Source organism: Balaenoptera musculus, chromosome 2, assembly GCF_009873245.2.
Source record: "Balaenoptera musculus isolate JJ_BM4_2016_0621 chromosome 2, mBalMus1.pri.v3, whole genome shotgun sequence".
Taxonomy (NCBI): Eukaryota; Metazoa; Chordata; class Mammalia; order Artiodactyla; family Balaenopteridae; genus Balaenoptera; species Balaenoptera musculus.
In genome coordinates this window covers 87,431,811-87,459,719 of record NC_045786.1, presented here as the reverse complement: position 1 = coordinate 87,459,719, position 27,909 = coordinate 87,431,811, and the positions used below count along the sequence as shown (strand labels likewise).

The 27,909-nt window shown below is 44.2% G+C and overlaps 1 protein-coding gene across 2 annotated transcripts in view; it reads left to right on the top strand.

Moving 5' to 3' along the window:
- SQOR (sulfide quinone oxidoreductase) overlaps positions 1 to 25,306 on the top strand; it is a 45,484-nt gene extending 20,178 nt beyond the window's left edge. The window contains exons 2-10 of one of the 2 annotated variants that reach the window (XM_036842561.1): positions 284 to 534; positions 3,087 to 3,257; positions 10,135 to 10,188; positions 13,766 to 13,960; positions 15,579 to 15,788; positions 20,943 to 21,126; positions 23,197 to 23,264; positions 23,543 to 23,721; positions 24,955 to 25,306. In XM_036842561.1, the coding sequence (XP_036698456.1) occupies positions 301 to 534; positions 3,087 to 3,257; positions 10,135 to 10,188; positions 13,766 to 13,960; positions 15,579 to 15,788; positions 20,943 to 21,126; positions 23,197 to 23,264; positions 23,543 to 23,721; positions 24,955 to 25,012 (1,353 nt within the window). In that variant the 5' untranslated portion in view covers positions 284 to 300 and the 3' untranslated portion in view covers positions 25,013 to 25,306. Of the gene's footprint in view, positions 1 to 283; positions 535 to 3,086; positions 3,258 to 10,134; positions 10,189 to 13,765; positions 13,961 to 15,578; positions 15,789 to 20,942; positions 21,127 to 22,030; positions 22,036 to 23,196; positions 23,265 to 23,542; positions 23,722 to 24,954 lie in introns of those variants that run through there. The other variant, XM_036842562.1, reaches the window with a different exon arrangement.
- The last annotated feature ends 2,603 nt before the right edge of the window (positions 25,307 to 27,909 follow it).

Sequence of the window (27,909 nt, the reverse complement as noted above, 5' to 3'; positions counted from 1 at the left end):
CACATTATGAGGAGAACTTAAAAGATGAGACTTACTTGGTTCAAAGTCTGAGATGTCCCGAAAGGAGGAGGAAAGGGAGAAGAGGAAAGCTTAGCCAATTGTTAGCCATCTGTGGAGCATTCCCAAGAAGCTCTTGACCACAGCCAGGTGGGAAGGTGGTGTTGAAACGGCGGCAACCAGCTAGAGCCGGCCAGATGCCAGCCTCCCCTCCCTCCGTGAATGAAAATGCTTTGGTCCCATAGTGGCTCCTTCCTTACACAGAGCCTTATCTGTTCCTTTCTAGCCTGATCCAGCCTGAAGATGACCCCGCTGGCCGCTGTGGTGTCTGGCGCCCGTGTCCGACTCTTTGCCTGCTTCCTCAGGCTGGGCTGTCAGCAGGCCAAACCACTTCAGCTTCACACAGGGGCCAGCCTCGCAGCCAAGAACCACTATGAGGTGCTGGTGCTGGGTGGGGGCAGTGGTGGGATCACCATGGCTGCCCGCATGAAGAGGAAAGTGGGCGCAGAGAATGTGGCCATCATTGAGCCCAGCGAGGTAAGTCTCCCCCTTTTGAGTGCATGTGTGTGTGTGTGTGTGTGTGTGTGTGTGTGTCGTGCACATGCATGCGTAGGTTAGGGGCTGGGTTGGGGATGACTGTCATGCCTAGGCCACCATGTTCCCAGGTTAGTGCTTCTCTTTCTGGGCATAAAAAGCAGTTCGTCCAAAAGAATTGGGAGAAGGTGGGGGGAGGGAGAGAGCGAGGACAGATCTCTTGGCTTATGTTCTTCTCTCTGTTAGTTTCTTAGGGCTGCCATAACAAATTGCCATAAAGGGGGTGGCTTGAAACAACAGATAATTTATTCTTTCGCAGTTCTGGAGGCTAGAAGTCCAAAACCAAGGTGTTAGCAAGACCATGCTCCCCTTGAAGGCTGAGGGGGAAGGGGAAGCTGTCTCATGCCTCTCTCCTAGTTTCTGTGGTTGTGGACAGTCCTTGGTGTTCCTTGGCTTGTTGTAGATCACTCCAGTCTCTGCCTCTGTTTTCACATGGCCTTCTCTCTGTGTGGCTCTAGTGTCTTCACGTGACCTACTTATAAGGACACCAGTCATTGGATTAGACGTTAGACAGTCTGATGGATAGACATTAGAGAGTCAAGGACATTCTAATCCAGCGTGACCCCATCTTAACTTGATTACATCTGCAAAGACCCTATTTCCAAATAAGGTCACGATCGCAGGTCCTGGGGTTAGGACGTCAGCATATTTTTTGGAGAGAAACAATTCAACTCGTGTCATCCTCCACCTTCAGTCTCATGTCCAGAGGAAAATCAGTGGCCGTTGCACCTTCCTTTCCCTGTTCCAGTCTGGAGAAAGGGTGATGAGTTGAGGGGCGGGGGGGGGGGGGGGTGGGGGAAGGTAAAAACCCACTGAAAAGGTGTCAGTGGGTTTGAGAAATATAAGTGTAAGAGATTATAAACAGATTATAAAGCAGAAAAAGCTAGCAGACACGAGGAGGGAAGTTGGGAAGTGTTTGTAAAGCACTATTTCATGAAAAATATTTTAAGATTGTCCAAAGCTTCAAAAAATAGTCAAGCATTTTGGCGGTTGGCTTAATGTTTCCTAAGGAACTGGGTGTGCACCAGTGGGAAGCTGTATCTTTGGGAGGAAAAAGCAAAATGGATCTGGTGCCGGTTTGGTGGAGGAGGGTAGGGCAAGAAAGGCACGGTCCTTTTCAGGAAGTCTTCCCAGTACCAAACGAGGCTGCCCAGGGCTTTTTTGCAATCTCCAACTGGTAGGTTGTGACTTGTGGGGAGACTGGAGGGCCCTCTCTGTCTATTTCCTCTTAAAAGTGACTTTAATTCAGGGACAACATTTGAAATGACAGTGGTCTGAGAGCTGTATCAGGTGGCCTGTGGTGGATTGTAGCTAACGCACGGAAGGCCTCCCGGTGGAGCTACTCTTTGTGATGAGACAGGCCCCTCCAAGGCACTGGACACAATTCAGGAGGCCAGAATGGGGTCTGTCCCGCTCTGTGAGGAAGTGCGTGACAGGGGCTGTCGCAGGAGCTGCCAGCGGCTCAGGCCTTTGCCACTTTCCCTCCTGTGTCTGGTTTAGTGACTGCTAGAGCTCGTGCTTGTTTGCAGTCTAAAAAATAATCCGAGTTTGTATTTTCATTCCCTTTTCTGTTCAAGATGGACTTGAAGTCGTTGAGCTCTCACAACTGGAGGCCTCTGCCCCCCTTATCTTTGATCCCATGCATTACGGCTATAGGGAGATTGCAGAGCTGTTCCTCATGTCCTCTTCACTCTCTGGGGGTGTGGGCAATTCTGTCTGGCCAGTATGAGGCATTTTGACAATGTTGAGATCTCTTGGTCCCCTGGTCTACTCCATGGATGCATTGGAATTCTCAGAGACCATTAAGCCAATATGCCCTTTGGCCCCGAGCCTAGAACTTTCACAACTAGCTGAGATCAAGAGTGGACCATCTGAAGCAGAAGAACTCCAGAAAATACTGGAAGTTTTGGTATCATGGTAGGATCTGATGCCTCTGAGAAAGGAGAAGAGGGATCCTAGTGCTGATGGGGGATGTCTGTAGTCCTCCCCATGGGCTTGGGAAACACAGTGGGAAGTTAATGAAGCTTAGAGCATCCCCAAAGTGGCAGTAAACTTTTCAGACTTACCTCACAAATTTCTGAGGAGCCATATTTAGGTTTTGGGGCTTACTTTTTCTTTATATCCGTGCACATAAATGGATTAATAATGTGTGTGTGCTTATATGCATGTATATGTAACATGTACATGTTAAACACCAAATCTTAAATCTGTATTATTTAAGCAATAAATAATACAGTGCTCACTAAAGATAGTTTATGGCTTTTTTTGCTGATCTTGGCAGAATTCTTTTGTAGGTGACTGCCCTTCAGAGCTTAACACAGTAGGAGACATCAGTGGAGTCGGTGGCGGGAAGACTAACCTTCTGGAGACTTTTCTCTGTGATGCTCCAAGGGTCTGGAGGGAGGAATTGAGAGAGTCTAGCTCATGTACTTTTAGCTATGACCCTTTTGATCGGCCTCACGTTGAAATGAATCTCCAAATACTTTGTTCCTTAGAGACATTTCTACCAGCCAATCTGGACCCTGGTGGGAGCTGGTGCCAAACCATTAGCCTCATCTGGCCGTCCCACAGCGAGTGTGATTCCATCTGGTGTAGAGTGGATCAAAGCTAGAGTGGTTGATCTGAACCCAGACAAGAACTGCATCCACACAGACAACGACAAGGAGGTAACTGTCCTTTGGCTTTTGTTAACCTGAGGGCTTGTATTGAACGCACAGCCATTATCAAACTGGACAGCTTCATGGTAAGAGGGCGGTATACATGTGCGTGTGTGCGTGTGTGTGTGTGCTGAATACTGCGTGAGATGGGAGGGCGTGTGGGGAACGGAGGATGGGATAGACGGAAGGACTGAGTGATGCTGAATTAATAAATGAACAACGAAGACAAGTATTTATTGAACACCACTGTTTGTCCTATTGCTTGGTACAGTATCATATGCCTGAATTTTTATTGAACAGATACTACTGCTCTGTGTGAAAATACCAGGTACCTCCCTCCTTTTTCCTTTGAAGCAGCCAGCCTCTCTATCTGACCCCTGGTCCTGCAGAGGAAGGGGGTGTTGGGAAGTATCCGTCCCAGTCACACGTTGGGGAGCTCGGCCAGAGCTGTTAGGGAACTGTGTTACTGCGGTAGTGCCGGGGTTGAGAATTGCTGCTGCTGCGGCTTGAGGCTCATGGTTGCTCGGCACCATTTAGAAGTCTCCTCTCCCCCTCCCACCACACAGGGATCACAGCTTTTCAGCAACTGCAGCCCCTGTGTCTGACTGAGGGGATGAGGGCAGGACGGTGAGAAGACAGGCTTAGGAGCCATCGGGGCATCGTGTCCCCTCGTCTGCTGCTGAGCCCAGGACAGCCATCGTGCCGCACAGGCCTGTTCCGGGCTCCCATGGTTCTTGGGCCCCCAGGGTATCATTGGCCTTAATATCCTGACCCGGTTCCCTCCAGACTGGGCACTCCAGCATTTTCACAGAACTGTAGAATCTGAGAGTTGGTGGGAATCTTTCAGATCCAACCCCTTGCTCTAAGCAGGGACCATTGGCTCCAGGCATTCTCAACCTTTCCTTAGGTCATGGGTCTTTCTGAGTGTGGATCTTAAGTAGCCCAGTCTAGAAAATGCATATATGTACCTAATTTTGCATTTAATTTCAAGGAGTTCAGAGATTGTTTGCAGCCTTTCCCTGAACCCTGATCAACCCTGAACCAACCCTCCTTCCCCCCTTCCTTCCTCCCTCCCTCCCTCCCTCCCCTCCCTCTCTCCCTCCCCTCCTTCCTTCCTTCCTCAATATTTATTAAGCATTATTATAACCTAGGTACAGTTTTAGGGATATACAAGTGAACGAAAACAGACAAAAATCCTTATTGTCCTGGATTTTATATTTCTAGTGGAGGAGGACATACAATAAACAGTAGACATGATAAGTTATATAATGTGTTAGAAGGTGATGAATATTCATTTAAAAAAACAGAGCCTAATTACTGGGATTGAGGCACGTGGGGTAGGGGGTTGAATTTAAAATAGGTTAGTATTTACACTTTCCAGGGCCAGGGACTTCTCTGACAAGTTATCCCTCTTCATTTTTTATAGACAGACAGGTTATAAGAAAGTTCTGCCTTTAATGAGTCAGAATCTACCTTCCCGTAACCTCTTTTTTTGTCCTTTCTTGGGCCTCCAGGGTGATAGTAGCCATAATACTGTTCTTGCCCCTTATTCTTCCTGTAGTGTGGGAGAGAAAGCCTTCTCTCTTTTCTGTGGAGAAACCCTCCAACTATTTGAAGGTGGCTCTTAGAGTCTGTGTCAGTCTTCTCCTCAGGTAGACTTGTCCTCCTGTCTCCGCTTTCCTCAGATTTCATGAGCTCCAGCCCTCTCACTACCCTCTTTACCCTGCTTGAGACATCATCTGGCTTGTTTTGCCCCCATGATCCGTGGCCCCTAGAGGTGCCTGGAAGAGTAGCCAACACTACAGAACAGCCCAGAAAAGAGTGGGACATTCTCTCCCACAACTAGATAGAATCCAAGCTAGCATTTGCCAAGTTATCACAGTGCTGATTCATGCTGGGCTAGAGGTCAGTTCAAACCACTGGGTCTTTTTTTCACATGATCTACTGTCAAGTCAAGCATCCCCCATCCTAAAATATATACAGACATATTTATTTATTTACATTAAATTAAAAATTTTATATATTATTTTCTCCCTGTTGAAACGCTTCCATATTTTCCCCAGCATGTCCAGGAGAGCAGACTGGATTAAACACAAGATTGTTCTCAGTTCACAAGATTGAGTTTTGGGGCTCGTTTCCCTTGCCAGTCTGCTGCCAGATCACGGGACCAGCGGACTTGTATCTTCTAATACACATCCCCCTTTGGTACAGCAGTGCCTGCCTCCTAGTCAGACCCCTTTGCATTATAGGAATAGCTCAGAGTCCTCTGTGATTGGGTTTGTGTGTATCTTAAGGAACATAAACTTGTCTTATCTCTTGAGAATGAGAGGCACTTGGAGGTGCTCTCACTTCTGAGTCCTGCTTAGACATCTAAGGCCTAGACCCTTGGGAGAGTTGTAGAGTCTTATTTTAGGGCTGCGAAAGAAGTTGGTATTAGTTGGTGAGACTCTTCTCCGAGATTTTTTAAGCAAAAGTATTCCATAGCCAGATATCAGAAATCTACATACAATGTCTCTTCTTCTTGGTTTTGGTTCACCCTCCCAGCCTGCCTGGATCTTTTAGATTTTTGATTCAGACATCCAGTTAGCAATTTTTCCTTGCCATTATCCATGATGGTTTCATTTAAGTTCAAGGTTTTAATTCTTTAACATGCCCCTAGAGAACTTTTTTCTAGCTTACATAAATCAATCAATATTCTTTGAAAATATTAAAAAATTTACCAAATCATTTCCATTCTTTGTTTACACTTTCCTATCCTATTTACAATGTGAGGGTACTGCTGAAATCCAGCCTCAGTGTGTCTGTGTCTCTGACTTTTCCCTGATTCAGAGTTCTGTGTGTTTGGAATGTGTCCCCCAGGCCCCGTGTAGACTGGTCCTTGCTCCTTCTCCAGATTTAACCTGGTTCTATTCTCTTCCTTGTTCCTACTCCAGCACACTGGCCTCTCATTTCCTCAAATACCTTGGCCTCCTTCTTCCCCAGGACATTTGCACATGCTGCTTCCACCTCTTCCCCTAGCTAACTCCTGCTTATCGTTAGCTTAGAGATGACATCTTCAGGCAAGCCTTCCCTGATCTACCAGACTAGTCAGGTTCCCCCTTGACATGCCATCACAGCATTCTGTGGTTTAGTAATTATTTGTGTGATTATCTGGTAATGTCTGTCTTGCCCACTAGACTGAGTTCCTGGCGGGGTAGGAACTGGGTCTTTCTTGTTCAGCGTTGTATGTCCAGGACTTAGCACAATATCTGTCACATAGAAGGTGTTCAGTAAATCTTTGTGATCAAGTAGTGCCTCAGTTTCTTCATCTGTAAAATGGTACTACTAACAATACCTACTTCATTGGGTTGCTGTGAGGATTAAATGAATTAAAGCATGTAAAACATTCAGAACAGTGCCTTGTACAGAGTGAATGCTCAAGAAATGTTGCTGTTATTATTTTTTAAAGAATACATGAAATAAACAAATGGGACTTAATTAAACTTAAAAGTTTTTGCACAGTAAAGGAAACCATAAACAAGACAAAAAGACAACCCTCAGGATGGGAGAAAATATTTGCAAATGAAACAACAGACAAAGGATTAATCTCCAAAATATACAAACAGCTCATGGAGCTCAATATCAAAAAAACAAACAATCCAGTTAAAAAATGGGCAGAAGACCTAAATAGACATTTCACCAAGGAAGACATACAGATGGCCAGGAGACACCTGAAAATATGCTCAACATCACTAATTATTAGAGAAATGCAAATCAAAACTACAATGAGGTATCACCTCACGCCGGTCAGAATGGCTATTATCAAAAAATCTAGAAACAATAAATGCTGGAAAGGGTATGGTGAAAAGGGAACCCTCCTGCACTGTTGGTGGGAATGTAAATTGATACAACCACTTTGGAAAACAGTATGGAGGTTCCTTAAAAAACTAAAAATAGAACTACCATATGACCCAGCAATCCCACTACTGGGCATATACCCTGAGAAAACCATAATTCAAAAAGAGTCATGTACCCCAGTGTTCATTGCAGCACTATTTGCAATAGCTAGGACATGGAACCAACCTAAATATCCATCAACAGATGAATGGATAAAGAAGATGTGGCACATATATACAATGGAATATTACTTAGCCATAAAAAGAAACGAAACTGAGTTATTTATAGTGAGATGGATGGACCTAGAGTCTGTCATACAGAGTGAAGTAAGTCAGAAAGAGAAAAACAAATACCGTATGCTAACACATATATGTGGACTCTAAAAAAAAAAAAATGGTACTGATGAACCTAGTTGCAGGGCAGGAATAAACATGTAGACATAGAGAATGGACTTGAGGACATGGGGTGGGAGGGGAAAGCTGGGGTGAAGTGAGAGTAGCATCGACATATATACACTACCGAATGTAAAATAGCTAGTGGGAAGCAGCCGCATAGCACAGGGAGATCAGCTCCGTGTTTTGCGATGACCTAGAGGGGTGGGATAGGGATGGTGGGAGGGAGGCTTAAGAGGGAGGGGATATGGGGACATGTGTATGCATAAGGCTGATTCACTTTGGTGTACAACAGAAACTAACACAGTATTGTGAAGCAATTATACTCCAATAAAGATCTATTTAAAAAAAAAAGAGTACATGGAAAAAAGGAAAAGGAAATATTTATTGAGTATCCACCCTGTGCCCGCAGAGTATTTGACTGCTGACTGATGGAAAGCAGGTTTACAGTCTGTGAACACATGCTGATGCTTTTCTTTTTCTAAATTATTACGAGACATCTATTTAGTAGATGAGCCTGGAAGTTTGAAATGTTTAAACATCCTATTTACTAAATTGTTAGTGTCAGAGTTTACCTCCCCCATCCCCTGTATAAAATTAGAACACTTGCCCATATTTAGCCTTCCAGCGGGGTCTGCACTGTTCTCTGAAATTGCTCAAAAGTTTTGTCTACAAGTTTTTGCAGTTCCTTAGAGTTAGGTCTTCTGGCCTGGAAGCTTGAACTCATTCAAAAGACTTGAGGCTTTCTTGTGTTGTTTGCTACTTTAGGGTTTATTCTCCCTTATTTATTTATTTATTTTTCATAATCTTAAGCATGTCTGTTACTAGTCCTTAAAATAATCAATATTATGCTCTAATAGAACCATCAAGGCAGGCACAAACCAATGGCTTTTCTTGCTGACAGTATGCATATGTCTTACCTGTAGGGCACCACCCCCAGACCCCATGCCATCTCTGACCTCACACCCTGAAGACTCAACACAGTTCACTCAGCCATTTAATGGGCCTGGTACACCTTCCTACAGACCAAGGAATTTAAGGGCACCCGGTCTCTATGGGTAGGCAAATCATACAGGTGAAGATGTATATATTATCTGTCCACTTTGATAAACTGTATTTTTCACAAGCAACTGAAATCAGCCATCCACCTATCCTTTCATCCAACAAGCATTACCAACTTCCTCACTTTAATTTAGTGACTGTGCTAGATTCTAGGACTATAGGGAACAAGACATAACCTTTATCCTCTAGGCGCGTTCGATGTAGTGAGGAGAACATTGCTGCTGTATAACACAAGTGCTTCTCTGTTTGGTACAAGACTGTGGCAGTGACCACCTGTGGCTCCATTCGGGGCTCCTGTCACGGCAGTCATTCTCCAGTTTTCTAGGCAAGTCCTTTCACTTTACATCCTTCTTGCTTACACTCTTGTGCTTCAACTTGTCTTCCTTCTGATCCTAAACCCCCATTTCCATCACAATAAATATGGATACTTTTGCCCTCAGCATGGGTAAGCACAATGCCCATATTTAAAGAGAGGAGTTTTAAATTCCAAACAGATCATTAAACAAGATCAGGTAGGTTATATCACACACATCCTTTTCAGTGACCCTCAAAAGAGCAGTTTCTCAGTTACGATATTGATCCAATTCATACGACAGGTCAGATTTGCTTGGGATTCACAAGTTGCCTGATAGCTTTTAAAGAAAGCTGATTGTTTTTGGAATATCACTCAGCCATAAAAAGAAACGAAACTGAGTTATCTGCAGGGAGGTGGATGGACCTAGAGTCTGTCATACAGAGTGAAGTAAGTCAGAAAGAGAAAAACAAGTACCGTATGCTAACACATATACATGGAATCTAAAAAAAAAAAGGTTCTCAAGAACCTAGGGACAGGACAGGAATAAAGACGCAGACGTAGTAGAAAATGGACTTGAGGACACGGGGAGGGGGAAGGGTAAGTTGGGACGAAGTGAGAGAGTGGCATGGACATATATACACTACCAAATGTAAAATAGATAGCTAGTGGGAAGCAGCCGCATAGCACAGGGAGATCAGCTCTGTGCTTTGTGACCACCTAGAGGGGTGGGATAGGGAGGGTGGGAGGGAGACACAAGAGGGAGGGGATATGGAGATGTGTGTATACATATAGCTGATTCACTTTGTTATACAGCAGAACTAACACACCATTGTAAAGCAATTATACTCCAATAAAGATGTTAAAAAAAAAAGAGAGCTGATTGTTTTAAGATTTGAAAGTCATCCTCCCACTCTTCAACATGAAAAATGTTGTGTTAACACAAGCACTAGGGAAGCACTGTGGCCTCTTTGCTGTCGTTCTCCACTGTGTAAAAATACAGGCGTCTCGAGCTCCCAGAGGCCAGGCAGGTTATACAATATTTGTGAAGCAGTGAGGTGTGAGGCAGCAGAGGACGGTGGGCATGATGGCAAACTGGAACGTGCATCCCTGCCTGCTGTCCTGCCCACTACCCACAGCCCCAAGTCAGTCACGGTAAAAAAATGGAAACGCAGTGTTGGCCACACACATTTGGGGCCTGAGTCAGCCCTTGGGCTGCCACTTTTTGGGTCCTGGTCTAAAATGTCATTTTTTTGTGTTGCAGATTTCCTACAAATATCTTATCATTGCTCTCGGAATTCAGCTGGACTACGAGAAGGTACTGTTTTAAGCTACTTTTATGTTACACTGGTGTACTTATGCTACGATCAAAACCGCATTTAGTTGCTTTACATTTGTTTTGACAAGAAAGAGTATTAAGAAATCCCCTTCTAGTTTTATTTCTCAGCAGTCTTTTTATGGTTTTAAAAAAGTCTTCTCTAAGATTCTGTCAATGATCATGATATGTTCTAGCTTTAAACTTTAATCAGAGTTCAGCGTGTCCATGGCCTGATGGTAATTCTTGCAAAATAGCAGCCTTTTCCACACTTGCAAGAAAACTACCTTTCTCTGTAGAACTTAGTTGGTTATATTACAGATAAAATTTTCCTTTGAAAGTAAGATTTAGATTGTGAATTCTTAAGCAGACTTTAAAGGTAGAATACCAGCAGTTAGCTTACCAGGAGCTGGAAGGATGTCTGAGTTTTGTTGCATAGAGCTGGGTTTTTTAGTATGAAGTGACCGACACAATATAAATGCTGCCCTAGAAGTTCCTTAGACCTCCCTTTTCAGGGAGCTAGAGAACCAGATGCCTTCTGACAATTGTGAGATTCAAATTTATTTTCCTAAGACATAATGGGGTGAGTTAGTAATTATGATTTCCAGAAGCTTATTGGGGACTGTGGATAAGTAGCTGAAGCACATAAAGCATTGTGATGACCAGGTCACAGGTTTCAGGAATGCGGTCCAGGTGAGGGCCACATCTGAGTTGGATCAGCAGGGTCTTTGAAGTGTGTTTCTGTGTAAAAAACCAGAATCATGACATGTCCAGGGTAGGGTGTAGTGAAAATGACCTGGGACGTGTTCTGTGAAGGTTTACACAAGCCATGACTTGGTGTGAAGGTGTGATGAGTTTGGTGCCATGGGTCATGAGCCTCATATAATGACAAACTGTGGAGGAGACTCTATGGAGAAAGGTGCCAGTTACAATTTCTGGGACGTCCGTGCCTCTTAAAAAGCCCACCAGAGTTGACTTAGCAAAGACAGCCCATCTCCACCATCCTGTCACCCTGACAGCCCGGTGCCGTGAGGGGAGGACTGTTTGAAGAGACCAGCGCTGAGAGTTCTTAGCACCCTCTTGCAGTAAACCAAGAAACAATAATATTTAAAAGTGGGCTTCCCTGGTGGTGCAGCGGTTGAGAATCTGCCTGCCAATGCAGAGGACACAGGTTCGATCCCTGGTCCGGGAAGATCCCACATGCCACGGAGCAACTAAGTCCGTGTGCCACAACTACTGAAGCCTGTGCACCTAGAGCCTGTGCTCCGCAACAAGACAAGCCACTGCAATGAGAAGCCCGTGCACTGCGACGAAGAGTAGCCCCTGCTCGCCACCAACTAGAGAAAGCCTGCGCGGCAGCAACGAAGACCCAACACAGCCAAAAGATAAAATAAATAAATTTATAAAAAAAATAATAATAATATTTAAAAGTAACTGTTACTATGGAGTCTCTACTATGTACAGGGACCATGCTAGGAATCTAATACTGATTCCTCACAACTGCTTGTGAGGTAGATATTTTTATCTCCTCTTGATAGATGAGGAAACTGAGGCTAAGAGAACATGAATAATGTTACCAGGGCTACTGTGTTACTTAGCACTCTTTGAAGATACTAGAAAACTACCCAGGTTAGTGTAAACAAAAAGGGATTTCTTTGATGAGGATACCAAGGTGTTTGGATCTCGGGGGCAGGAATGTAGTTGGGCCTCCAGAAGGGCTGGATCTCCGATCTGGGCTCTGTTGAACCGCAGCAGCTTCTCTCTGCCCAGCTGCCTCCGCCTCTTTCCCCCACCAGCTCCCGAGGGGGTCTCTGCAGCGCCGTGTCCTGCTTGCTGGTCTGCTCAGTGCAGTAGGACGGTCCACAGCTCCCAGCGCACAGCCTGTTATCTCATCTCTTTCTCAGACTTTCCCAGCTCCTTCTGCTTCAGGGTTCCCAGAAGCAACTTGGATTCAGTGGCGTCATAAACTGCCCTTTATGACCAAGTCTCCTTAAAAGGAACTTGGTTATCACTTTATGGCACCCTTTTCCTTAACAACAACTTCTTCAGACTAGAGAAAAACAAGGAAGGCAGATTTGCTGTTTGTTTATCTCTTGGATACTGAGTTTTTCTTTGGGAGCCAGGAAGTGTGGAGGTCCTGTGGGAAGAGCCACAGGCAGTGGTCAGGGGCCTCGGTATCTAGTTCTGTAAGAGTCTGGGTGGGTCTCTCAACCTTGGTCTTCAGTTTCCTCGTCTGTGTCTGTGGGTCAATAATATTCCACCCCCTCCCTCAGAGGAGTATAGTGAATGGAGTGAATATTAACATAGATGTGAAACTGCAGAAACATTAAAATGCAAGGTGATTTTATGGTAATAAATGGTTACTGTTGTTGAGACTGAGAATATTACAACTACTTAAACTGCAGCAGAAGATATAGTCAGTAATCAGAGGAATAGTTGCTCTTAATGTTGGATGCAATGGAGGAGACCATAGGACTCTGTTTCCTTGAGACCTGAGGAATAGGTGTTGGGTGACTCTGCAGGTGGGTGCCCTACAGCCTGGAGAACAGGCTGGAGAACAGCCTGGGGAGGTTCTGAAGGACCAGGCCATCTTGATGACTGTTTTTGATGGTTCCCTGCTTGTGCTTGAGTCTCTTAACTCACTCCTTTCCATCTTCATTGCATTGTATGAACCTTCTAACATTTAAGACAGGGACCCAGTTAATCTTCCTGGCAGGAATACACTAATACTTACAAAGCACTACCACGTAAGTGTCATTTTTCTAATCACCTTACACGCTTGGTCTCCTTTATTCCTGCCAACAACCCCACGAAGCAGTTACTTTTATCCCCATTTCACAGATGCTGAACATGAGCTTCTCAGTGTGCATCAGAATCACCTGCAGGGCCTGTTAAAACAGATTTCTGGGCTTGCCTCTGAGTTTCTGATCCAGTAGGTTTGGGGTGGGGCCTGATAATTTGCATTTCTAACAAGTTCCCAGGTGGTCCTGTTCTGGGGGCCACACGTGAGACCCACCAGCTGATTTACTGGGTAATTTACACAGGATCACAATGCTTGTAAGTGGAAATCTAGGACTCAGGCTGGGTCTGTAGGGTTCCCAAGTCCATGCTTTTAATTTCCTGCCTTTGCGGCCTTTACCAAGAGCTGGGCCTGGTCCAACCTGATACAGAGTAATTTAATTTTGTTAATCACTGACAGTATGGCTCTTGGTTCTGCCTGTTGTTCTTTTTCTTCCCAGTAAGGCAACTGGTTCTCCGAAAAGGAAGTAAGCCTGGCTTCTTGTCCTCACTCTGATGGTGGGAAGAGATAGGTTCAAATCCTGGTCTCCAGGCCAGGGATGCCGAGGGTTTCCGCCGGGCCAAGCCTGTTCTGTGCTTTGACAGGTGACTGCGGGCACCACAGCTCTGGGCTTAGCAGATCCCTCAGCCACCTGCCTGCTCCACTGTGTTTGAGTCCTGGGGCTAATGATTGTGCTGAAATACTTGAGAGGTTGTAGATATGGCAGAGAACAAGGACTCTAAACACAGACTCCATTTGCACTTCTGTTAAATAATAATTTCTTTGTGTGCTTTGTTGCAGATCAAAGGCCTCCCTGAAGGTTTTGCCCATCCCAAAATAGGGTCCAATTATTCAGTTAAGACGGTAGAGAAGACATGGAAAGCTCTGCAGGACTTTAAGGAGGGCAATGCCATCTTTACCTTCCCTAATACTCCAGTGAAGTGCGCTGGAGCCCCGCAGAAGATCATGTATTTATCAGAGGCCTATTTCAGGAAGGTATGCTTCTTTTCCAGGGATGGAGACAAGGAGGGCAGAAGGAATTTCATTTTTATCCATGTCAAAATACCTTTTTTGTTTTTAAATTTGTATTACATATGTACAAAATTATGTAATTGGAAGTTTACAAAATAGAAAAAAAGGAAGAAGTCACTCATAATCCAATTGCTTTGGTATAACTGCTGTCATCAATTTGACATGTACTTCCATTTTTTTCCCTATACATGTTTTTTTTTTAACATGGTTATAATCATACTGTACAGACAAATTTATTTATATGTATTATATGTTATTAAATAGTCTTTGTAATATGCTTTTAAATGTGTGTATAAAAGTCTACTGGTAAGATATGTTAGAGATTGTTTAAATATATCTGTGCATTTGCACAATTAGTTGCACATTGTTCATGTTTGTACATAATATCCTCAGCTGCTCCCGCTCAACTTCAGTGTTATGAATATTTTTTGGCTCTTATTGTATATTCTTGGGTGTATAATAGGCAAACTGTCAACTCTAAAGACAAAAAATTGTTCACTTAGAACTTTGGCCCTTAGTGGAAAGAGATGTTTGGGTGGGGATGCTTTCTCAGCGTTCCTCAAACACCTTCAGGTGTCCACAGCTCAGGTACACCTGGTGAGAAGCTGTGGAGAAGCTGCTGTCGCCCTCCTGCCCATGTGTGGGATGTCACAGTTGGTTTACCAAAGCACGGTTTGACTTGAGACAGTGACAGGATTCAAAGCAGCCTCTGGTTCTGTAAAGGGACAGGTGGGCAGAAGGGGAGGGGAAGGTGGGACTGAAGAGGTGTTGAATGTGTGCTTGGAGCCCAGCACTGGGAAGGCCTTCCCCTGGGTTATGTAAACCTGCCCCAACCCTGTGGGGTGGGCAGTTAAGGAACAGGTCCACCATCGCTGCTGTTTCTAAGAAAAGGTCACTCCTGGGTCATGAGAATTTCGGGTTGGCACAGCCTTTTGAGGTTCTTACCCACCCATCTTCTTTCAAATAGTGTGATCCAGGTGAGCAAATCCTAAAAGGAGCTGAACAAAAGAAAAGAGTCAGAGGTTAGCTTTCTTCCCTCCTGGAATTCTCTTTGCATAACATCTCCCAAGTCTTAGATGGCCTGAGAGGAAGGTTCTCTTTCAGGTGCCTTAAGATCTTAGGCACTTGGGAGGATACCAGCCTCTCTGAAACATATGAACAATACTAGACTGTATGAGCCAAGGGGACGGGAACTTTGTTTTGTTCACTTCTGTCCTCTCAGCACCTAGAATAGTATCGGGCCAACTCTAGGACCTTATTAAATGTTTACTGAGTGAATCAACAAATGAATATATGAATGAACAATTCAGCTCTATCTTCCCTTGGACTTGACTTTCATCTCTGGCCCTCTTTGAACAGGATCCACCTCAACACCTGAATCAAGTTGCTCTTAGTTGCTGTGTCACTGACAGAAAATGAGGAGGCAGTGGATTGGTCCACAGCTCACCCACCAGCGCATAGTGATGGAGAAAGCTGGCGAGGTCTCTTCTGAGGGTTTTAAGTCTTGTCTAGGTTAAAAAAAAAAAGGGTGGCTGGAGTAATACTTTGATGTTGGTTGTTTCTATTCTTTTCTTTTTCTCAGACGGGGAAGCGATCCAAGGCCAATATCATTTTCAACACTTCTCTTGGAGCAATTTTTGGGGTCAAGAAGTATGCAGAAGCCCTGCAGGAGATTATCCGGGAGAGGAACCTCACCGTTAATTACAAGCAAAACCTCATTGAAGTCCGAGCTGATAAACAAGAGGCTGTTTTTGAAAATTTGGACAAACCTGGAGAGACCCAAGTGATTTCAGTGAGTGTGGAGGTGAAGCTGTCAGCTGAGCAGTGCCATAGATGCAGGCGACGCTGAGGCCCCCACTTCCTTGTCCATCAGCATCATGTGCTTGGGAGGCTGGTTACAGTGAGCATCTTAGGGTTGCAACAGGGCAGATGGTGGACCAAAATGGGTGGGGAAGAGAAAGAGATAAGAGGCTGTGTCTATGGGAGGTGAGCAGGGTTCATCTACTGGTACCAAGTGAATTTTTATGCTATTTTGTGTGTACTTCCTTGGCATTGAGTCACTTGAAGCTGCCAAAAATATTTTACAACTTCAGTTATTGCCTAGAGTTTAAGAAAGGCTCCTTAAATGCAGGATTTGGTGATTGTCTCAATTTATGGTTTGTGAGAGTCAGCCCTGCTTGTGGGTAGTTCAAGAATGATGGGTATCTTTCATCTGTGGAAGGGGCTGTCTTTAAACATCTTTCGCCTGTGCCTAAAAGGAAATGCTTAAAAATCCTTGAAAGATCTGGTGGAGCCACATCCTGCTTGGAAAGATCTAGCCTTTGTATATGGGCTTGGCTTCTATGTGTCTGTTTCTTCTTCTGTGAAGTGTGGGACTAGTACATTAAGAACAAGATGTAAAGGCATCTGGAGAAGATGCATGGAAGCATCATTTGTTTATGTCATTCTGGCAAGAGCTGTTACTAATGAGGAAACAGTACATAGAGTCACAGTTTATTCATTCAGCATTTTTAGAGGAATGAAGGAGTCCATAAAAGGAAATTTTGAAGTGAACCAAAGATTAATTTTGTAAACATCAAAACTTCACATTTTAAGCTTCCTAGTACAAGCTCTTTTTAAAATGTATTTCACACATCTTTCCTTTCTTAAATGGCATGTAATGACTATCATTTAAAATGTTGCTAATGACTCAAGGTCATATTTTAAAAAACTTTTAGTTAGAAATAATCTCAAACTTAGAGAAGTTGCAAAAATAAAAATTGTGCAAAGAAGACTGTATATAGACTTTACCTAGATTCACTTATTATAAAGTTTTACTCGTTGATTTCACTTTCTGTTTCTCTCTCTTTGTCTCTATGTGTAAGTATCATGTAATGTAATGTAATATAATGTATTTTCCCAAAGCATTTAAAGGTGAGTTATGTACATCGTACAACATGGTCCTTTACCCCTAAATATTTCACTGTGAATTTCCTAAGAGATAGGAGTATTCTCTGACATAACCACAGTACAGTTATCAATTCAGTAAATTTAGCATGGATACAATATTTTAATCTATGAGTTACAGTCTGGTTTTGTTGATTGACAAGTAGCATTTGTAGTACCATCCCCTCCAGGACAGAAGCCGGTATAATTGTCATGTCTCTTTAGCCTCCTTTAATCTGGAATGTTTCCACAGCTTTTCTTTGTCTTCCATGACACTGACATTTTGGAATAATACAGCTCCCTCCCACCCCACTTTTATTTTTTAATAGAATGTTCCTCATTTTGGGTTTGTTTATGTTTTCTTCTGATGAGTTTCAGGCTCTGCTTTTTGGACTGAAATACGGCATAAGTGGTGTGTCTTTCTAGGGCATCACATTGGAAAGCACACAGTACTCATCTGCCCCTCGCTGAAGATGTTCATTTTGATCGCCAGTCAAGATATGGTCCAATTCCTCCACTGTATAATTATTATTCTTTTTCTTCCTTGCTAATAATAAGGAGTTTGGCGGGGGTGGGGGGGGTGCAATTTCAGACCATGCAAACACCCTACTCAGTAAAGTTTCCCACTAGATTTAACATCCATTGATGATTTTTGCCTAATCCAGGCTTTACTACGGTGGTTGCAAAATGATGTTCCAGTCCAGCATTCCCTCCACCTTTACTGGTAGACTCTTGGCATCCTGTCAGCAAAAGCCCTTTCTTCTCAATTAATTAATTAATTATTAGTATGAACTCATGAATTTCTGTTTTTTCCCCCAGTGGTTTATAATTCATCCCTGTCCTTAATTATTTTGGTGCTCAAGTTGTCCCAGATTTGGTCAGTAGGAGCCCTTTCAGGATGGCTCCTATGTCCCTGTGACATGTCCCCATCATATTTTTGAGCAGTTCCTCGCTTTCTGGTGTCACAGCATGTCTCAGGCTCATCTGCTTGCCCCAGCTCAGGGTCATAATTTTTTTTTTTTTAAATAAATTTATTTACTTATTTATTTATTTATGTTTGGCTGTGTTGGGTCTTCGTTTCTGTACGAGGGCTTTCTCTAGTTGTGGCAAGCGGGGGCCACTCCTCATCGCGGTGCGCGGGCCTCTCACTATCACGGCCTCTCTTGTTGTGGAGCACAGGCTCCAGACGCGCAGGCTCAGTAGTTGTGATGCATGGGCCCAGTTGCTCCGCGGCATGTGGGATCCTCCCGGACCAGGGCTCGAACCCGTGTCCCCTGCATTGGCAGGCAGACTCTCAACCACTGCGCCACCAGGGAAGCCCTCAGGGTCATAATTTTGCATAGCTCTTGCATAGTTATGCTCTTAGGGCCTACTGGGTTGTTTAGGGCTAGGTATCACCTTACAAAAGAGTCTCAGACTACTCTTTATTTGATTTTGTGTGTGTCCCTTTTGTGGTTTTCCAGTTTTCTTTTTTCCTGGCTGTCAGGCAGTTGTGACTTTGGAAGGCCCCTCCAGCTTCAGCTCTTTTAAGTCGCTATTTCTAATTTTTTATTGGCTGGAAAACGAGATAGCCAAACTCATTACATTTTGTGTAAAGTAAAAGCAAATGGGCTATGTGTGAGGGCCCACAGCATACTTTTATGAGCAAAGTGTATGAGCTTGAGTGCATGGACTTAATTTTGTTATTTGGTCCTTTTTACTTTGGTTCTCAACTGTGCTGTGGATAGTTGAGGCTACAGATAGGGACTTGCATAAATAAATGGTTATTGTTCTACTAAAGGGTTTATAAGGAAAGAAGATTATTTGTGCCCTTTTGAGGTATAGGATTTTAGGTAAGATTTTCCCTCCAGACCCAATTCCACTGTTTAAAATATGAATTTTAAAAAATCAACCAAAAGGCTTTAGAGCAGTGGCTCTCAGCCCTGGCTGCACATTGCAATAACCTGGAGAGCTTTTAAAATGTGCTAATGCCTGGGTCTAACACCCAGGGATTCTGGTTAATTGGTCTAGGGTGTGGACTGAGGATTGGGAATTTCAAAAGTTCCCCTGATGATTCTCTTGTGTCACCAGGATTGGGCACCACTGCTGTAAAGAATTAAATGTACCCAAAAGCCTGTAGTCTCTGATCCTTCATAGAGAGCTTGTGAACTGGTCCAAGTCTCCTATGTTTTTAAAAATCTAAACTTTTTTTATATCATGGAGTCCTAGAACTAGATGAGATTTTGGAGACTGTCTAATGTAGTGCATTTCCTTATAGATGAAGAAGGGAAAGGTGAAATCACTTGTCTAAGTAATAGCATTTCATTTTTCATTGTAAATGAACCTGTTCCTTCAAGCCAGAGCTTCTAAGACTATCATCTACAGGTTTCATATGTCAGAATCACTAGGGGATTTTGTTAAAGTGCAGATTCCTGTTCTTCTCCCACACCTACTGGATTGGGATCTGGGGGTGGTGGGGTCCAGGAACCTGCATTTTCCACAAGTCTCCCAAATGCTGCTTATAAACATTAAAGTTTATATTCTGAATAGATGATTTATGTTAATGAAGGAGAACCAAGTTATTTATCAGATTCAATTTATGGAAATAATGGATAAAGAACAAGCTACAACTGAATGCTAATGTTAATTTTCGGCAAATCTATAAAGCAGACCCCAGTAGTTCTTTTCTCAAATAAAACTTTCATACCTTTATGATGATTATGTGGAAATATTTAACCTTCCTTCTAGAAAAGATATATGAAATTCATGTGTATTTGTGAAATTCAAGCACATTAACTTTAGTAAGGTTTAGCCCTCAGCTAAAAAAAGTGGTCTGGTTAACTGCAGAAGTATAGACATGGCCTTAATAATTTGGTGGATGACGGTTCTTGACCGTTCCATCTGCTGTCCTGCGGACATGTGCTCAGTCTCCATGTAAATGAACAGACCCAGCCTCAGGGACCCAGGCCCCTAAAGAGCCACCCAGAGTACTTTGCAGAACACTGCCCATTTGCCCCACTCCTTCTACCTTAAGGTTGATTAAGCTTATAATTGTCTGAGAGTGGGAATAAATACAAGTCACCTTCCTAACTCCCTCTGCCACCAATGACTGCCAGGCCCTGGTGAGGGGACAGAGCTCCTTATAGAAACCAGGGGTTGTTGAATATCACAAGGTTAGGATTGTCCTAAGATGCTAAAGTTTTCACCGTAATGAAATGTTTTGTGTACATTTAAATCAATTTGATATTGCTAGATGGAGTTTATTAAATAAAAGGAATAAAAAGGATAAACTGCAAAATATCATGTAAACAAAAAAGAACGTTACATAAACAAAAGAGTTAAATGAGCCATCAGAATTGACCAGGTTTGGTTAGTGCCTATTGCCAACGGTAACCCTGATACAGGTTTCTGGAAAAAAAATCCACCCTGCCTCCCACATGGTTCAGTAAACCCAACGCTGAATCAGACCCCTCCTTCTTCAAAGTGCTAGCCAATATTCTTGCCACCTTTATTTCACCTTAAATTGGTGTTTTGATGGTTTTCTTTATGTATTTTGAGTGTTGATCCACATTTGGGAATGGTGCCCACTTATGAGCTCCTAACATGGCCAAGTTTCAGGTGCCCTGAGAACCTCTTTGCAGAATAAAACTGAAGTACCAGACTTTACAAGTCGACAGCTGAGGGTCAGGGAGAGAGCAACTGAGATACACCCCCCACTTTGTTTTAGTAATAAATAGAAACATCAATGAGTTCTTTCAAAATGTTAGTGAGGTTCACTCCAGTGTTTCGGATTCCCCCACGCCTACTGCCCAAGGGATCACATGCCCTCTGTATAGGGAGACCATGCCAGTTATTTTATCACGACATTGCACAGGAGCATGGAAAATCTTGGAGTGGGTGTGGATCAGTTTGGATCAGCACTAACTTATACTGCTCCGTGCAGCCATAGTACAGTGTGTGGGTTAGGGAGTTAGGACGGGAGCTTGTGGGGCTATAGAAATAACAGAAGAAACACACATTTGGATGCTCTCCTTTTTGGCAGTATGAAATGCTTCACGTTACACCACCAATGAGCCCACCGGATGTCCTCAAGACAAGTCCTGTGGCTGATGCTGCCGGCTGGGTGGACGTGGATAAAGACACTCTGCAGCACAAGCGCTACCCAAACGTGTTTGGGATTGGGGACTGCACCAACCTGCCAACGTCAAAGACCGCTGCTGCCGTAGGTAAGACCACGAGCTGTGTTTCTTCCCCACCCAGCATGATGTCATCCTCAGGCACCATCATAACAGAAACAAAAGTTGGGCACAAGTGGCATTTCATTATGTGCTAATTATATTAATGAAGATATATTTCATTATCTTCATTAATAATGAAGAAACTTTTGTGGCCTAAAAATGACTTTGGCCTCCCCAACACAGAAGCAAGTTGTCAAGTGAACCTAGTGTTGTGTAAAGAAGAAAGTATCTGTTGAGTGCTTTGCACCAGAGTAGCACGACCTCATCTGCCTTTTCTCTGTCAGAGGGGTGGTTTTCAGGGGAGGGGGCATTAGAGAGAGAGAGGTACCGCTTTTCCAGCTCTCTAGAATTCTCTTACTTCTCATACTGCCGTGCTCGCATCTCTGGCCTTCTTTGCCCCCGATGCCAGGCAGGTTGGCTATTTTTCTTCTGCCTGAAACACCGTAAAACTAGGGAAGCATTTGTTTCCCCAGAAAACACATGCAAGTCAATGAAAGCTTGCAGAGCAGAAAATTGCACTGTAAAGACAGATACAGTGGAGAGTGCCCTGATTGGTACATGATTAAGGCCTCAGCCTGGGAAACTAAATTCTTCACATCAATGTTCTGCTCTAGCAGTGATGGAGGGAATTGCCTTTTAGATTCTGTATTCTGTAGACAGGAACTGTCTTCTTTAGATGCTATGAAACACGGACCTCCCTGCTGACGGGTATGGGAGCATTTTGTGTGAATTACACACCTGCCAAACATGTGTTACTTTTGCTTGACTATGTCAACCTAAGAAAGACTTTCTAGGAAATCCACTGAATGTCTTTTTCATTATTATTATTACTATTTTAAAATTTATTTTTGGCTGCATTTGGTCTTCGTTGCTGCGCGTCGGCTTTCTCTAGTTGCGGTAAGCAGTGGCTACTCTTTGTTGTGGTGCGTTGTGGTGTGCGGGCTTCTCATTGCGGTGGCTTCTCTTGTTGCAGAGCGTGGGCTCGAGGTGCGCGGGCTTCAGTAGTTGTGGCACGTGGGCTCAGTAGTTGTGGCTCGCGGACTCTAGAGTGCAGGCTCAGTAGTTGTGGCGCACGGGCTTAGTTGCTCCGCGGCATGTGGGGTTTTCCTTGATCAGGGCTTGAACCCGTGTCCCCTGCATTGGCAGGCAGATTCTTAACCACTGCGCCACCAGGGAAACCTGTCTTTTTCATTATTAACAGTAATTTTCCCCCAACTTTTCATTTCAAAAATCTCAAATCTATTAAAAATTTGAAAGTACAATGAATACCCATATACCCTTCAGGTATTAACCAGTTATTAATATTTTGTGACTAACATAATAATTAACCAATAAATTAATATTTTGCTTGATCACTATGTACATTTTTTGGTTGAGTCATTAGAACGTAAGTTTTGACATCATGATACTTCACTCTCAAACACTTCTACCTCTATTTCCTAAGAAAAAGCACTTTCTCCTCTATACCCACAAGACCATTATCATGTCCAAGAAATTAAGCATTGTATTATAAAATCATCAATACAATCCAGTTTTTATTTCTCCATTTTCCCTAAAAATGTCCTTTATAGCTTTCTCTGCCCCCCGGCCCCAATTCCCCTTAAATTCATGAGCGGTCAAGGGCCACACTCTGTATTCGTTGTCATGTCTCTTTGGTTTTCTTTAATCTAGAAGCCTCTGACATTTTTTTTGTTTTGTTTTGTTTTACTTTCATGACATTGGCATTTTTGAAGAGTCCAGGCCGGTTATCTTGTAGAATATCCCACGATTTAGAACCGTCTAGTAGTTTTTGATGATCAGATTCAGATCATACGTTTCGGCAAGACCTCCACAGTGAGGCTGTGTTACCTGCCACTGTGTCACCTCAGGAGCCCCTCATGTTAGTTTGTCTTGTCCCTGGTGAAGCTAGATTTCATCACTGGGTTAAGAGTTATGCTCTAGTTACAATCTAGAGGGATGCGGTCTTCTTAACTTGTTCACATTAAAGTTATTTGCAAATTGGTTTTCATGGAAAATCTAGATGCTTATGTTTTTCTGACTTCTCCATTTCTCATGTAGCTGCCCAGTCAGGAATACTTGACAGAACAATTTCTCTGATTATGAAGAATCAAACACCAGTGAAGAAGGTTTGTATGCCTTGTAAGAATCACTGTCTCAATTGACCATCTTCCATTCTGCATGAAAACAGTGTTTTCCCACAATTTTGCCACTTTCTTAATTAGTTTCTCTAATGTGGGCACTTCAGTTTTTGCCTTTAGTATATTCGTGTTATATAATCTCTATTTTTTCACTGTACAAAAAAAGAAAAAATTACAACTGTTCAGAGTAAATAATAAATTCTAAAGTATCTAGATAGCACCATGAAAGGAGCCACTTTCCAACTCTGTCTCATGGCCAATTTTAGTATGATGGCTACACGTCGTGTCCGCTGGTGACTGGCTACAACCGTGTTATTCTCGCGGAATTTGACTACAACGCTCAGCCCCTGGAAACCTTCCCCTTTGACCAGAGCAAAGAGAGGCTTTCCATGTACCTCATGAAGGCTGACATGATGCCGTTCCTGTATTGGAATGTGATGCTAAGGTCAGTGCATTGCCTGGGGGAGAGGCACAGCTGTCAGCAGATCGTACCGACTTGTGCAGGGCGGTTGTTTCCAAAAGGCCTTCCAGCTTCAGGAGATGTGACCCCGAGCAGGACTGGCGAAAGGGAACCACCTTGCTGTGCCATGTCTCATAGATTAGTGATGGCAGCCTGAGAAGGGTTCTGAAGCCTCAGCCAGATGTGGTGGGAAAGAGGCTGCCCTGGGTGAGGGAAGGGAGCCCTAGCACAGCTACCACCCACAGGGGATGCAGCCTGTTGTTTTCATTATTGGCAGTGACCGAGTCTTCTGTCTTCCAGGTTCTGGTTCTCTCTTGCTGCTGGATAAATAATAGTAATCATCATAGTAAATCACTTTTGACATGTCAAGTACTTTATCATTTGCTACCTTGCTTTTGTTTTTGTTATAGGACAAAGAAAACATAGCGATTAAGAGCATAAGCTTTGGAGTCTGACCTTTGTTTGAATCACGCGTCTGCCATTTACTAGCTGTGTGTCCTAGGGCCAGTTGCTTAAACTCTCTGTGTTTAAGTTTCTTATCTGCAAAATGAAAGTAACATTGTCTTCCTCACAGGATGGGGAAGAATGAGACAATACATAAAGAGACAGCTACATAGTAGGCATTCAAGTAGTGAACAGAGTACCAAACTTAATAATTCCTCTTTTTTTGTTGCAAAAAAAAAAATGATCTCATTTGACTTTCCTAAACCCTTTAAGAAAAGTAAGTCAGAATATCGATACCAGTGTTTTTCAGCCAGGGGTGGTTTTGCTCCCCAGGGGACGTTTGACAACATCTGGTGATACATTCTGTTGTCACAACTGGAGGGGACGCTCCTGGCATCTAGTGAGCAGAGGCCAAGGATGCTGCTAAACCGGACAGCCTCCACCACAAAGAAGTATCTGGTCCAAAATGTCAATAGGGCCGAGGTTGAGAAACCCTGACCTATACTTAATTCATGAGCAAGTGAAAGTAGAAAGGATTGCAGTCTGCATGTAGTAGGGGCTTTGTTTGGCTGAACTGAGTCAGCATGTTCAGGCTCACGGAGCAAGTCAGTGTCAAAGCCAGGACTTGTCCCCTCCTAGTCCTGGGATCTTCCTGCTTCTCTGTCAGCCTTGCTGTATGGCCTGATAAGTATTTTGTGTGAGGAGCCGCCAGGCTGGCCGAAGTCACCCCCATCTTTTCCGACGCAAAGAACTTCTCCGTGTCATTTCTTACAGGGGTTACTGGGGAGGACCAGCCTTTCTGCGGAAGTTGTTCCATCTGGGTAGGAGCTAAGGATGGCTCAGCCTCTGGATGGCTTGGAGGGATGGCCATCCATCCGTGGATGGCTCCTGGACCAAAATCACAGCCACTGATTGACCGCGAGCAGCATGAAGAACTCAAAATCTAACCCCGTAAAGAATTTACTGCTGGATGATGGTGACCAGATGCCTCCCTTTTCAGTCCCTCTGGACAGCCACCATGCAGGCTGCCCGGGATGAGCTTGATTCTTTGGAAATACGCAAATGAAAGAACAGACTTCTATTTTTTAAATAAAAGCTTGCCATTGATTGACATTCTGTGAGAAAATTCTATCTTGACTAGTGGAATGAAAAGTTACGGCCCTGGGGAGGAAAAGATGGTGGTGGTGGGATAGCTTACCTGTTATCTACTTCGAGTAGTCAACTGATAGCGGGCGTAATTTCACCAGAACCTGTTTGGATTTACAGGAAACAAGAGTCATTCCAGGGAGAATAGTATTTCAAACAGTGTCTGTGAAAGCCCCGAAGACGTGCGGCCTAGAACTGGTGCTGCGGGGGCAGTGGACCGAGAGCCCAGCTGCTGCCCCTCTGCTCTGCCACCATGTTCATGCTGAGACCACGTTCTTCTAGCCGGTGACTGATGCGGGGCAGGGGGTGGGTACTCATGCTGGCCTATTCCTACAGGATGTGGAACTCTTCTTCCTGGCAACTTTGGCTCCAGGATTTCCCATTAGCCTGGCTGAAACTTTCTCAGGACTGCATCAAGCCTGAGGTGGTTCTTTCCCATCCCTCCTTCCTTCCCCTCCTCCTTTCCCAGGTGTCCCTGCCGAATCACGGTCTGAAAGCCCTCCCTTGCCTTCCCCTGTTCCTCCTTCTTTAGCCTTGACAGACATTTCCCCCAATAAATCTCTTGCAAATCTAATTCTCTCATGGCCCCCGCTTTGCAGAGAACATACACTCAGCGAGGGTGGCATTGATTCAGTCCCAATTTTGGCCAATAAAATTTTGAATGAGATCACATTGGAAATATTGCAGGAAGTAGATCCAGTTTATTTGAAGTTCAGCAGCAAAATCATTTGTTCCCAACCAGTTTATTTGGAAGCTTGCAGTTTCAGTTCAGTCTGGTATTTGAAAGCTTTGCATGTTTCATATTTATTTATACACTCCACCAAAGGGCATTGCTTAGCAGTCTATGCAATGCCTTAGATTTTTATAACAGTTTAGAGTTCAAAGCTAAACTGTTACCTAGTTTAGGTAACAGTGTTACCTAGGGTTGCTAAGTCTCTCTGGTTTCCTGAAGTTCCCTGACGACTTTAGAAACTCTGCTTAGGCATTCATTCATTAATTCAGCAAGGATTTACTGAGCTCCTACAAGCTGCCAAGCACTGTCTTGGCCCCGGAGATGCAGTGGCGAACCGACAGATAAGGGCCCTGCCACAGTTTTGTGGTTCCTGAAGGACAGTTTCCTCTCCTTTCCCTGGGATGCTGGGGTGCTTGCCGAAGGAGGCCTTGCTCTGATTTGGAAAGTAGACTTTCCTCAGTGGCACATGTTCTGAGGACGAACGGGGTACCATCCTAGCAGCAGACCGCTAATCTGGCAATAGAAGTGGGAAGTGTTTTCTGCATGACCACACATATTCCTGTTTAACATCTGTTATTCTGGCAGAGCTATCAATGGCGCCCCCTTTCACTCTCTGAAATGTCCTATTTGGACCATAGATTATATTGACCACTGTAGTGATCACACTCAGCCCTCCCACTCCCACCTCAGTTCTAGAATGGGAGAGCAGTGCTATAATAGGTGGCACTGTTTTTCCCCCTGTGCTGCTCTGAAACAGGCGGAGGTGGGGTGTTTCTGCCCTGTTCTCCGAGTCCCCGGGCCTTTACAGAGTTCCTGCCCGAGGTGGCTGCAGCCTGCCTCCTCGTGGGCTGCTGAGTCAGGGAGAGCTGGGGGCCGTTCACCCCCAAAATGATCTTTCTCTGCGAGGTCCAAGAAGTCCTGGGAATAACCAGCCATGACTCTCTCCCTAAACGTGGGCAAAAATGTATTTTCAGAGAGTGAGGCTGTGTCTCTGGGAATGGCTGAGGCTCCGGGGTGAGTCACTTTGAAATCCCTCCCGGGGTGAGCTGGAGCTTCTTGGGTCTGTTTATGATCATGCATTCCGAATAAACCCCCAAGCGTCAGGAAATTGCCTCAGTTCACATTATGCCGGGCAGAGTTTACTGCCGGGGCTGGAGGTAGCAGTAACCATTATTGGTCAGTACATTGGTCTCCAATGAAGCCATATCTCCTTAACCACGAATGTGGGATCGGCCGAGGCGAGGCCTTTCTCTGGGACTGCCTCCAGTTAGCTGGGTCAGCAGCAGTAAGGGGGGGAGGGGTAAGACCAGGATAGGTGGTGGTTTCTCCAAAGGTGGTGCCTGGGGCGGGGTGAGGTTGCTGGTCCCACCCTGTGGAGAGCTCCAGCTCAGAGGCTGATGCCTCCAGAGTCCAGAAGTGACACAGGGCTAGGACTGCTGACTTGGGAAATCCCTTCTGGTCCCCCCACCCCCACCCTTGGTGTCAGCCCGGGGTGAGCTGTGGATATAGTGAAAACAGAGCTGGGTGGCAGCTTAGGGACCACTGAGATACAGGGAGGGAAGTGAGACTTAAGTCAGCAGGGGGGGCACAGGGTTTCAGATTTAGTTGGTTCTTATTTCTTTCTTTTGTATTAAAAACATTTTTGGTGGGTTTTTTCCCCCCTTATTTCTAAATTTTGTAGAAATTTTAGAGAACAGAGATCAACAAAAGGAATAGAAATCACTCCAAATCCATCACCCAGCTGTAACAGCTAATAGCATCTTGGTGTCTTTTTCTCTAGTGTCCTAATATTGCTGTTACATATAAAGTTCCTGAAAACAAACAGGATCGTACTGTAAGTACTGTTTTGT